Source organism: Ursus maritimus, unplaced genomic scaffold (genome assembly GCF_017311325.1).
Source record: "Ursus maritimus isolate PB19 unplaced genomic scaffold, ASM1731132v1 scaffold_10, whole genome shotgun sequence".
NCBI lineage: Eukaryota > Metazoa > Chordata > Mammalia > Carnivora > Ursidae > Ursus > Ursus maritimus.
The window spans coordinates 17,053,003-17,065,803 of NW_024423344.1; the positions used below are offsets into that span (position 1 = coordinate 17,053,003).

A 12,801-nucleotide genomic window follows, 5' to 3' on the forward strand; every position below is an offset into this window, starting at 1 on the left:
AACATTAATTATTGTTTACAATGTTGCCATAGCATCTTGCATGTAACAATATTATAATGCTAAAAATATTGTATGACATGTACTGTAGTACATGTTCTCACATTTGTATCTCCCTTATGATAAATAATGCCCTCAAGGATGGAAAGCATGCCTTTGTACCCACTCCCACACCCCAGTTCCTGGCTGGCAGGTGGAACGTGTGCGAAAATTGCTTATTAAGCCGAAGTCATTACATTTATTTTACAACCATTTTAAAATAATTTAAACCTATTTTTTTAAAGATTTTTATTTATTTGTTTGACAGAGAGAGACAGCCAGCAAGAGAGGGAACACAAGCAGGGGGAGTGGGAGAGGAAGAAGCAGGCTCCCAGCGGAGGAGCCCAATGTGGGGCTCGATCCCAGAACGCCGGGATCATGCCCTGAGCCGAAGGCAGAAGCTTAACGACTGAGCCACCCAGGTGCCCCTAAACCTATTTTTTTTAACAGAAATCAAACATCTGGAGTAAAATACTTTCACTCTTTCTAAAGTTAGTGGTAAAGTTTATCAATTAGTATGAAGGTTGCAGCCTAAGTCTTCATCATAATTTAACTTTGATTTCTAAGATCAGATATATGCCCAAACTTTAGTCCTCCAAGTTCATGGGGTAAGAATTTATAAGAAAGAATATAACTGCTTCTCCTAACCATCTCTCTGTTTGATATATGCTCTTGCCAGTCAGTTTCTTTTAGAATTAGAAATGTTACTGACAAGACAGCAAAATCAATACCACTGTCAGCATAGAAAGGCTCATTTGAGCTGATAACAATGCCTAGTAGTCAATAAGGTTAATGAGTGAGAAGGATCACTTAGGGCATAGTTAGCAGTCAAAACCCATGTTAAAGAAAATTTTTTAAAAATTTAAAAATTTTAGTAAGTAACTAGTATTACTTGGTGATTCTAATATAATGGCATATTAGAATACTTCCAAAGCAATTTCTCTGAGCAAGTCAAAATGACTAATGAATGTTAGAGTATGAATTCTCAAAAGATCACTAGGAGAAGTTTGAAAAATAGGAAATTAAGTAAGGAAGAAATGAAGAATAACTTGTCCTATATCAGTGGTTTGCTTGGAACAAAGTCCTAAGTCCATGTCTCTTCTGATGGAATTGCTTGAAGCTTGGTTTCCAGCATGAAAGAAATTTCCAAAGGAAGTTTAATCTTTTTTTTTTTTAAAGATTTTATTTATTTATTTGACAGAGAGAGAGACAGCCAGCGAGAGAGGGAACACAAGCAGGGGGAGTGGGAGAGGAAGAAGCAGGCTCATAGCGGAGGAGCCTGATGTGGGGCTCGATCCCAGAACGCCGGGATCATGCCCTGAGCCGAAGGCAAACGCCTAACCGCTGTGCCACCCAGGCGCCCCCCAAAGGAAGTTTAATCTTATAGTGTGACAGGAGCATGGCTCTGAGGGGTCCTAACATTTTTAAAAAACACAACTTCCTGGTATTTAAAATGATTGGGAGTAGAAGCAAAATGTTGAGCAATTCAACATATTCCGAAGTCACTGTGATTGAACATGGCACAACATTTTCAAGTTACAATACCCATTTAATCATTTAGTTGAGAAATTTTGGTCAAACATTATACGCTGTGTAGGAGCCTATGTTAGGCGCTGAGACCATAAGGTGACTGAAAACAGCCCCCTTCCCTTGCAATCCAGAGAGAGAAGCAGACGATGAGTAAGTAATGCCACAAATAACCCAAGGCTGAAATTCTGAAATGGGCTAGAAATCAGGGTACCAAGAGCCGAAGTGTTAGTTCCCCCAGCCTCAGCTCCTGAGCCCAGGAGAGGCCTGTGTCAAGTGGGCTCCCATTTAAATAACAGTGACCACCCTCACCGTAGGAAACAGTGTCTTAGACATGGGAGCTGTGCGGTAAATGTTCACCAAAATGCAACCAGAAAAAACAAAAAGGCTAAAAATGCAAAAATATCCAACAAGCAATACAAATATATTCAAATACACAATTAAAAAAAAAAAGTAATACTAACATGCTGTGTTCTTACCCCTATTGTTCCAAAACTTTCAGGCTTTCTTCTCATCTTTTTCTTGCACAGGTGTGTCCATATCCATTTGATCAGGTACCAGAGAGACTTGGGGCTTGGGATGACATTGAAGGGAGTAGGCAGAGTCCCTCCTTCCTCGAAATAACTCATCCAAAGCTTTGTTCGAGCGAATTTCCATTCTATATCTGCATGGTCCTGCACGGGAGAATATGACAACTGCTGACAGGTTTCTTAATTACCAAGGTGAGATAAACCGCACAGAGAGCCTGTAACTTGACTTGGGGCAGCTCTTGAAACATTAATTAAATTGCTTGTAAAAACAAGGCTGACTCCCAGTGATCGTCATCTAAACATTCCAGATGATGGCTTACCCTGGTAAAGAGTCACAGCAGTCTTGTCAGGTTTTATCCTCCCTTCTTCCGTGAAACAGACATCTAAAATAATTCCATGTTAAAGAGACTGCAGTGATCAGTTATGACTTGGGGATGAATTTTCCTTTCCCGAACTGTAGGCTTACATTAGTTCAGTTGCACTAGATTCTGGCCCCAAACAGGCCTTTATGTCTTTACCCAAGGCCTTGAATCCCTGCCTAGGCGTACTGCCACCTGCATGGCTTAGCCTTCTGCTATTTCCAGGAGAAGTCTTTCTTGATATGTTTCTATGTGAATAATTCTTGTCCACCTTTAAGCAACAGGCACAAATTCAGAGAAGTTCCTCTAACAAGTGTAGACTAGGGCATCTGACACAGCATTGAGCCCTGACATAACTTTGTCCAAATGGCACCAAATAGGAGGATGGTTAGTGGCTGCCTGCGGGCCTGAGGCCATCCCCTTCATCATTTATCAGTCATCCCACTTTATTAATCTCCTGGAAGAACTTAAGAACATGTGTGACAATTAGAGATAGGGCAGCCAGTCCCCTCTTACATTAGCCACAGATCTGATTAAAGCAGAAAAGCTGGGAAGTAGGAGGTGGTAGAAACTAGGCATACACACATTTTAGGATTTCAAAATATTCCATTTTAACTCATTACTTTTAGAAAGAAGAACTCAGATTTTAGAGTAGGAGCGTAACCTTAGACTGTGCTTCGTTCCAATATTCCTAAACGGCTGTGTGCTAATGAATGCACGTGTTGTATATACTTTTCTACTCTGAGCAATGGAGATTTTCATCTAGACACTGGACAGGTTGTGCTTTCAACGGGAATGAGCATACCTAGAAAATGTGTGGCTTTCATTGTTGCTTAGCAAATGTTTGATGGGATAGACTGATCAATAGAAACACAGAAGCTCCAGCCCGCACCCCCCATTCTCCCCACTTCCGCTCTTCTAGTTCTTCCACCTTCCCTAGCTTTCTTTCTAAACAAGCTTGTAGATTCTGCAGTAATGAAGAAAAGTACCTATTGTTTGCTGTAGTCATGGAAATGGGAGTCAGTAGAATTGGCTTAAGGTCATAAAAAAGCAGTCACTTGGATAAAATATTGGCCCGTGCGTAGATTCTGTTCCTTCTAGTTCGGCAGGAGGCACAAATTAAGGATTATCCTGACCTCCTTATGTTCTCTTATGGCTATCACAAAGCAGACTCTTCCTTTGTTCATGGTTTGGGATTCTGAGAGGGTCTATAACAGAATCTATGGCAGAAAAACTGGAAATGAAATGTTCTATGCTGGTGATGCCCCAAACCTCCTTTTGCTACCCAAGTGAAAGTGAAATAGTTGACATGTTCATGCTCCAAGGAGCCATCATGCCCATGATGCTGGGAGGTACACCTGTCTCAGCTTCTCAGTGCCTGCTCTCCTCTCGAGTGGTTTTAGAGTTTGAGCTAAACAAAAATGGAGATTTGAAGATCGTTCTCATCTCTTTAAGAAGTCACCTAGAAAGACACACCCCATAAAGAAGCAAAAAAAAAAAAAGTCATACTATTCTTAATGTTCTCTTCTTGATGAAATCAATACATTTGTTGTTTTATAGGATCCAAATTGTATATACAGTTTATCTATATGTAGCTTGATAATTAGAGACTTTCTAGTTTTTTTGGAAGGTGGTCTGGAAGATAGAATCCATGTTTTGCAAATGTGTTGACCAGAGGAATACAGAACTTCCGAAACAAATATATAGACACTATCTTAAAAAATCTATACTTGCAAGATGCTTAAAGGAAGCTCCACAAATTCAGATATTCACCTGCAAATCCTAGGATGTAGGTATATCTGATACAAATACTCAGTTCGTGAATCAGTAAATAAAAATCATCTATTCTTATGTTTTATGCGGTTTTTCATCTGTGACAGGTGTCTTGCCTCCATAAAGACAGTTTAAGTAAAATTCAGAATGCTGTTTCTCAAAATAACAATAATAACATTCCAGTGGTTTAGCAATAGATTCAAAGATGCAATTGTAGCTATTTAAAGAGAAAATTATGGTTATAAATTATGCTTATAAAATGCTACTTGTCTCAGGTATAAATATGAAAGACTTAAAAGTATTTCATTCCAGTATGGGTTTGTTCTGTTGCTATTGCTAATGGCCATTGACACGCAGGGAAGTTCAAGGAGACAAAGGGCTTTGTCTTTCTTTTTCATTGCTGTATTTCTAGTTCCTAGAACAGTACATGGCAACAGAATAAGTTCTCAATAAGAATCTGTTGAATGAATGAATAAGTAAACTGACTTGTTTGAATTCTAGAGTTTCAAATAAACATGTATGGTATTATGTCCTCTGCTGTAGAATTCAGGGTTACTCCTATGTTGGTTTTTCTGGATTTAAGAAATTGAAAATCCTGTGGCTTTTTCCATCAACCTCCCCTTTAGGCTAGCTTTTTTATCTTGCCAGGCTGGCACGAGATTGTTTATACCAAGACTGTAGGTTCAATGGACAGAGACAATGCAAAGTGCAAAGGGCACGGCACAGAGATGAGCCACTTGTTCGTAATTCATCCCTCCCCCGGTGCCTGCCATCGCAATGGCTGCCTGGAAAGATAGATTCCGTTTATTTTATAATCCTCCATAATATGACAAAACTAAATTAGTACGTAGCCAAATATGGTATAATACTGTTTAGAAACTTCAAATTAATCATTCATATTATAATTCTGTTCTGTCTCATCAATAGCCAATTACAGACTGTTTTCTATGATAAATAGGATAGGGTATGGCTAGAAACAACACATTCTAGAAGGAAATGTGGAATTAAAGTAAAGTCATTCAACTTACAGCAATGAGTTGGTAAGAGTTATTCATCATAGCTATTAACATGTTGAGTAGGACAACCAGAGAGATGACATTGTACGTCCCAAACATGGTGGCGCCAACAAACTCAGTGAATTCGTGCTGTGCTTTGACATTGGTCACATACAAATTGATCAGCCCAAATATTGACCAAAACAGGGACTGGAGCGTCTCAAATAACCTGGAATAAAGATAAAATGACACTAATAGCTATATTAATAGAACAATTATACAACAAGATATAACAATAGAACTTGATTCCTATTATGTATATTTGCTTAATTTAAAAATTAAACTTAATAAAATGTATTAAAGAATTACAAAATTAAACTTAACAAAAAGAATGAAAGAAAATTGTTTTCATCATATAGCACCAATAGTGTACTTGATTTTTCCAGGTGTACTTAACTTTCCTAAGAGCTTTGAGAGCTATTTAGTTTGCTAGAGGAGGGACAACAAATCTGATCCACAGGCTGTTTTTGCATGGCTCCCAAGTTAAGAGTGGTTTTTGCTTTTTCAAATGTTTGGGAAAAAGAACTATTTTTGTGACATGTGAAAATTCTATGAATTCACATTTCAATGTCCATAAATAAAGTTTTATTGAAACACAGCCACAATCATTTATTGCTGCATTATCTATGGTTTCTTTTGTGTTAAAATGGCAGAGGTGAGTAGTTGCAACAGAGAACATATGGCCCACATAGTCTAAAATATTTACTATCCTTTTCACGAAAAGCTTGCAAACCAGTGTCCTAGGGCATTGAAAGTTAATAAATGATACATCCTCAAGCTTCATCTTTGAAAGATGTCAGTTCATTCATGTGCTCTTGCTTCTTAGTTGTAGAAGGGCTAAAAATAATGTTATTGTTGTGGATTTCCACAACTACAATTAAAGTTGTACATAGGGAATCAAATAAGATGGCGAAATGTCAGAATGCTCAGATAACAAAATTTGCTATTTTTCCTATCTCAGGGAACATTTAATTCTTTTTTGCCAATGAATGAACTCTGGTGTTTCATTAAAAATGAAGTTTCCTTAACTTAGTTCAAGAAACAGGATGAGAAAAAGAGAGTCTGAACCTATGTGAAGCACTGTTTGTTTCAGCAGGAACATTGTAACATCTTAATATAATGTAATAAAAAGATAACAGAATTTTTATACTCTTTGATGTATGGTTAAAAGAAGACTTTAGTCACATTATATTGTAAAAACAAAAAACTATTCTCATACCTGGCCTGGTGACTAAGGAGGTAGGATTTCAGAGGTTGAGTGACCCAAGGAAAGCAAATTCATAGAGGCCAGGGGTTAATGGCATGGACGGATATGAAAAAGATGAGCCTACACTATCAGATTTCTTCTCCATACAAATTTACCTTAGAAATACCGAGAACGAGGTAGTTGCCAAAAGGGGCTGAAATGGCAGGAGTTATGATGGAGAGTCAAGATCATTGGAATTATGAGAAGCCAAAGGTTTGAGACAGCAAAAACCAAGGAGCAGAGAACTGAAGAGAAGTAAGCCAGGTGATCATTAAACCCTGAAGAAAATAAACATGGAATAGATGACTCACAGGTTTAACATTGGTTCTCAGAGTAAATGATCTTACAGTCCAGGGTTATGTCATCTCCTGCCCTTCCTGAAGCCAGGCCTTGCTCTAGGTTCTGCCCCTGCTAAGACCAATCCTTGCTCAGAGGATCAAAAGGCTGTAATCCTGTGCATGATTCTTGGACCAAACTCCTGTTCCTTGAAAACCTTCCATGAATTTCTGGTCTGTACCACTAGGAAAATCAAACTAAGGGTATCTTATTTGGCATTCAGGACTTCTTTTCTCAAGTTTATTGCTTTTTTTTTTTTTAAAAAAGGAAATAATCTCATAATTGTTTAATTAAATTTTAATTATAAAATATGTAATTATTTATTGATTTATTTTGCTATAGCTCTTCAACAATGGAGCCAATTATCATAAAATGATAAGGGAGCTGATCTGATCAACCTCAATGAGATTTTGTCTTGCCAGCAGGGACGTGAGCCATGTGAGGAGCTGACCATGCATTCTTAAAGGCCGACCCTGATGTCAGATTCTCACACTATCAGGGAAAGTTCAATCTAATTCATTGGCCCTAGGCAAAAGCTACTCTAAGTTATTCTTTGAAAACTTTCTCAGGAAATAAGTAAATTTGATCCAAGGCCATAAGTTCCTTATTTTTAGTAACTTTAAGGACAACTTCTAAAATTAATGACCGTGTCATTTGGGTTCAATGTAAGGTAATTTTGTTCTTTCTTTCTAGACCGTGTAAATTCTCACCATGAATATACAAATATAATTCTGCTGGTTTCCCCCTGGTATCAATAGCATTTCAGAGAGAGAGCTAGAAGTTACATAATTTAAGTGCTATAATAAATTATATAAAATGCCACATAAATCCCATAACAGTTGCTTTTTTAAATGTTCAGATAAAAAGTGTGATGTAGACTAAATGGATTGCAATGGTTGAATAATACTGATTTTGCTTCTGTCTAAATAAGAACTACTAATTATTAGAGAATATTAGCAAACCCTTTGGCAAAACATTTATTCAGGTTTTTAATTAGAATTTGAAAAGGAGAAAATTCAAAATAAGGTGACATCTTGTGATTAATTCTGGATTTCATTATGTTTCTTTTCATCAGTGAAATGAATCGAAAGTGAGATGTGCAGAATAGTTCCACTTAACCAAAATATATTTATTTTTAGATTAATTAAGACCCTAGTATCAAGACATTAGTGTTTCTTATTTATATTATTATGTTAATTATTCTTTTATTATATGGACTAAAAAAAGTTAATCTAAGTTAACATTTTAAAGCCACTGCTTCTAGAAACGTTTCCACCATTAGTGATTCCCAAAACTATTGATAGCAAGGTTGTCCATAGATTGAAAAGTCGTTAGCTGTGGTGTATCTCAGACTGCCTTTATGTGACAACTATTTTCCCAGTTCTTTGGTGTGATAAGGACAGAATGGTTCGGAGGATAATATCACACTTAATTAAATAATACTTAGCATAAAACCCTAGTTGACTAAAACCTGGCAATTTCTATGGGTTGATGCTATAGCAATGCCTTCCTAAAGATAGCTTCTTTGTCTCTTGCTCTTTAAAGATATTTCCCAGTTGCTACTTTAAAAAATTAGCTTGCTTTCCAGTTAAGTACTTATAACTAGAGAAACAGAACAAGTAAAAAGGTAATATATTCCACAGTTGAGGTTTCCCCCATCCTTTGTAATGAAAATGATAAGGAAACACAAATTAATATAAGACACATTTGACTATTTTATTCTTAGTTTATAAGGAATAATGTAATATTAAAACAAATGAAGGCCAGTTCCAATTTTGAGGAATATACCTTCAATAAACATAAAAAGGATGTTCTTAATGAGCCAGTATCTGTCATAAAGCCCGTGCCCCTCTCTTCACAGGAGAGTCCTTTAACCAGAGACTATTAATTTAAAATTGTAGCTAGAAAATTTTCAGTGACTGAATATTTGGTTTTCTTTAGTATCATGCAGTTCTTCCCACTTTAAAGAGATAACAACCTGGAAGCTTCAGAGCAGAAGTAAAGTGTCCATTTGCTGCTGAGCAAATTGAAGGAGAGACATGGAAGACACAGACCAGGCTGTGCCCACTGGGAGCTCACAGTCAGGAGGGGATCAGGAAGACATCCTGGAAAAGGCACATCTCAGGTGGGATTTGGAAAACAGAAGACCGTTTTGCCATGTGGAAACGGAGAACAAGGGCATTCTGGGATGAGGCTAGAATATGACATAGTTGGGGATTGATTGAAAACTGTTGAAGAGGAAAATGTTTTGGGGGAATGGAGAAAGATGGGGCTAGATAAGGAAGCAAGGGGCAGATCACTGAAGGACCTACCTGGTATGTCATGCAAAGGAATTTGGCTGTATCTGGTAAGGAATGGGAAACCATTTAGACACTTTAAATGGAGGAGTGTTAAGATTTTGGTTTAGAAAGATCACTCAGGGACCAAGACGAAGACATATAAAAGAGGGCAGAGGCTAGGGGCAAGGGAACTTTGGTGTAGGCATGGGCAGTGAGCAAGGGAAGATGGCGCCAGGATAATGAAGAGCAGGAATAGACACCATTGACTACATGTGGAAGGGTTGGGGAGGGAAGGATCTAGTATAAAGCACGAGCTTTTGATTTAAGTTTTTGGGTGGGTTGTGATAGTATTGACTAAGAAAGAGCATTGAGGAAGAGGAAGAACAAATTTTTAGAGAGACTCTGATGAATTTTCCTTGGGTTTAAATTCTTAGGAGATATGCATGGAGGGGGTCCATAGGACAGTTGGGCTTACAGATCTTAGGGAGAGAGATCTGTGCTAGTGATGGGAATATAGGAGTCATCCCTCAAGACATCTAGGGCCACATCCGTAAGCACAGATGAGTTTTCACAGAGATACTGTAACATGGTCTGAGGATAGTCACTAAGGCAAGATCACTATTTAAAAGCAATAACTGAAATATAATTATCAGAGAACAGTGAGAAAAATTCGAGGAGTAAGAGATGAAGTAAAAGACATGGTAACACTGAAATTAAAGGAAGACAAAATTTCAAAAGTAAGTGTTAACAGGGTCACACGATGCAGATACATTCAATAAGCTTTAAAGAGATAAATGTCCCTCAAAAGGGGGGATATGGAGGCTGTAGATATTTTCTAGAGCAGTGTTAGTGGACTGATGGAAGCAGCAGCCAAATTGCCATTGGATGAAGAATGAATAAGAAGAAAACAAGGTGGGGCGCCTGGGTGGCACAGCGGTTAAGCGTCTGCCTTCGGCTCAGGGCGTGATCCCGGCGTTGTGGGATCAAGCCCCACATCAGGCTCCTTCACTATGAGCCTGCTTCTTCCTCTCCCACTCCCCCTGCTTGTGTTCCCTCTCTCGCTGGCTGTCTCTCTCCTGTCAAATAAATAAATAAAATTAAAAAAAAAAAAAAGAAGAAAACAAGGTTATCTTGCCCAGAGTTCTTTTCAGGGTAGTTTGGATGTAGGGAAGGAGGGTGACAGGGGTGGAAGCTAGTGGGAAACACAGGGCTCAGAGTTTCAGTTTACGTTTGCACCCTGAATGGAAGGAGGAATAGAGAAGAACCAGGGAGATACAGGTGGAGATAATGCTCTGCCACTACCGATAATGATAAACAGAGGTAGTGTAGCTTTTTTTTCATCATATTCTATGGCAGCCATTATTAGGTACTTTACATGAAGTATTATTTTTTAATCCTCAAACGGAATAAGATCTCTGAGATAGTGTATAGTAAAAAAAAATTGAAATTTATGGAGTAATATAAATTATAAAAAGAAATCATAAAAAGAAAATCGAAGACCAACAAAAGCAAAGAAACAAGCTGTAGAGGGCGTCGCTAGACATCCCCTTGCAGTGACTGGACCCATTATACTGAAAAAAGGGTCATCAGGGGGCAGGTAACTTATGCCGGCCTCGGACATGCTATACATTCTAGTACATTAATAATACTAAGGGTTATTGCTATATGTTTTAGTTTTTGAATAATCTGTTGCTTGTAGATTTACATTCCATGATCTGGAAAAAAAATTCAGGTAAAAATATCTGATTTGTATGGGCTGAATGATTTGGGTCTATAATATTTGAGATACGCAGTTATCTGTTGCTTTTCCTGATACTAGAGGAGACGTTGGCATGGGTACACTAAAATAATACACAATGCAAGCAATTCAATTCAGTACATTTGCTTCCAGAATGCAATTTATACTAGATATTTTGCCTCAGGCTTCCGTAGTGATGGAATTTCTTGGACAGAGAGTAAAATTCATTCATAATATGTAATCATTTACCACAAAACCAGTAATAGGGCAATGTGATTCCTGGGAACGTAGGGATCGTACATGAGGATGGGGTTACCTGCGGATGAACCAGATGTCTGAGAAGGGGCTGAGTCTTGGAACCAGAACTGTTCCCCGAATGAAACACAACCTGGGAGGTAACCCGGTTCTAGGTGCTGTGTGGAAGTTCTTCCACGGAATCAGAAGGATATGGCAACACACGTAGATAGGGGGCTGTTGGCCAGTGGTTTGCATCAGGGCACGCAATACAAAGTAACAAAGGAGTTGGGAAAGCGGGGTGAGCAGAAGGGCTCTCTCCATCAGAAATCAAGAGACAGACAGCAGACAGCATCCAGGATGTTGGTAAGAGGCTGAATTCTATTCCACAAAGCCGGAGGTTGGTGGGATGTGACCATTGTAAACCCCTAGTCTCAGTTGCCAGGAGCAAATTACCATATCGAGGAGCACAAACGAGTGGGGAAAGATTAAGTTCAGATACCAACACTGAGACACAATGCAGGGCCATGCCCGTCACAGGGACGTAGCCACAAGGGGTATCACTGAATCCCTCTTGTCCAGGGTCACAAAAGGGTACCAGGAAGATGACAGGGCTGAGTAAGCGGGTCAGGCTGGGGAGCTCCAGGTGAGAGCAAGGCATGAAAGGACAAGGGGAAGCTGCAATGACCTTTTGTTTCCTCTATGACTCAGGGTTCGTATCAAATCTATTTCTGAAAGGATTTGAGGCAGCTAAGGCTGAGACTAAAATTTTATGTGCAAAGAAGCAGATGTCAATTAATCAAAATGGAGTTTGAAACATTGGGATCAAAGATAAAACAGACACAGAAGTGAATCGGCAAGAATACTGTAGCCACAAGTGACTTAGTTTATATGAAGGTGTTGGTTTTTTCCCACTTGAGAAATGATTGCACTGTCTTATTGAACATGAAATTCTATAATGGCCAATGAATAGGGTCTGATCTTCAGTCACCTATAAAATGACCGAGTGTTCACTTGCAGGTACCGTGTAGAGGAACACGACCTAACTTCTTCATTCACCTGCTAATTAACTGTTATCACAGTTGTCTGGTGATCACAGTGGGAAGAAGTGGACGCAGGTGTGCGGAGGTGTATGCTGTGAAGACCGTGTGAGCATCAGACACCGGGCCATGACCCCGAGCTGTCAGCAAACCTGCCTGAGAGGTTGGCACTATGCGAGGCCTATCGCTCACCAGGTGTAAGGGCACAGAGAGTTTCGTGTGCATAATTATAGTGGCCCGGGTTAGCCTGGGGTTCCTAGTCTGGACTATTCCTCCATGCTTCGATTTATTTTGTGCAGGGAATTAGAGAGTGAAAGAACATGAAAGGGACTTTCCTATCTGGAGAACACGGGAAGCTCGAGAAGTACTTGAATTTTCTCACATGATTGGCTTTAACGTGCCTGTAAACTGTCCATAGGGCAGAGGTTTCCTCTTTATTTCACATTTTAAAACTGAATATGTAGCTTTCCTTTATATGAGGTCATTTAAAAAACCATTTTGCTAAGACTTAGATGTACCGGATATGTATATTTTTTAATGTCAGAAGGATCCATTTGTATCCAAAGCCACGTTAATTCTGTTTTCTGCATTAAGCACAATTTGCTTTGCAACCGCTTGTCGTGGTTCAAATTCATAATGTAACTCGCT

General features: G+C 38.8%; 1 protein-coding gene across 6 annotated transcripts in view; it reads right to left on the reverse strand.

The window, feature by feature from the left end:
- Window positions 1–12,801, reverse strand: part of TRPC4 (transient receptor potential cation channel subfamily C member 4) — a 143,023-nt gene that overhangs the window by 13,681 nt on the left and 116,541 nt on the right. For 4 of the 6 annotated variants that reach the window (XM_008692264.1, XM_008692261.1, XM_008692260.1 and 1 more), the window contains 2 exons: window positions 5,254–5,449; window positions 2,043–2,237 (listed from right to left, as the gene is read on the reverse strand). In XM_008692264.1, the coding sequence (XP_008690486.1) occupies window positions 2,043–2,237; window positions 5,254–5,449 (391 nt within the window). Of the gene's footprint in view, window positions 1–2,027; window positions 2,238–5,253; window positions 5,450–12,801 lie in introns of all 6 variants that reach the window. The other 2 variants (XM_008692258.1, XM_008692262.1) reach the window with 2 other exon arrangements.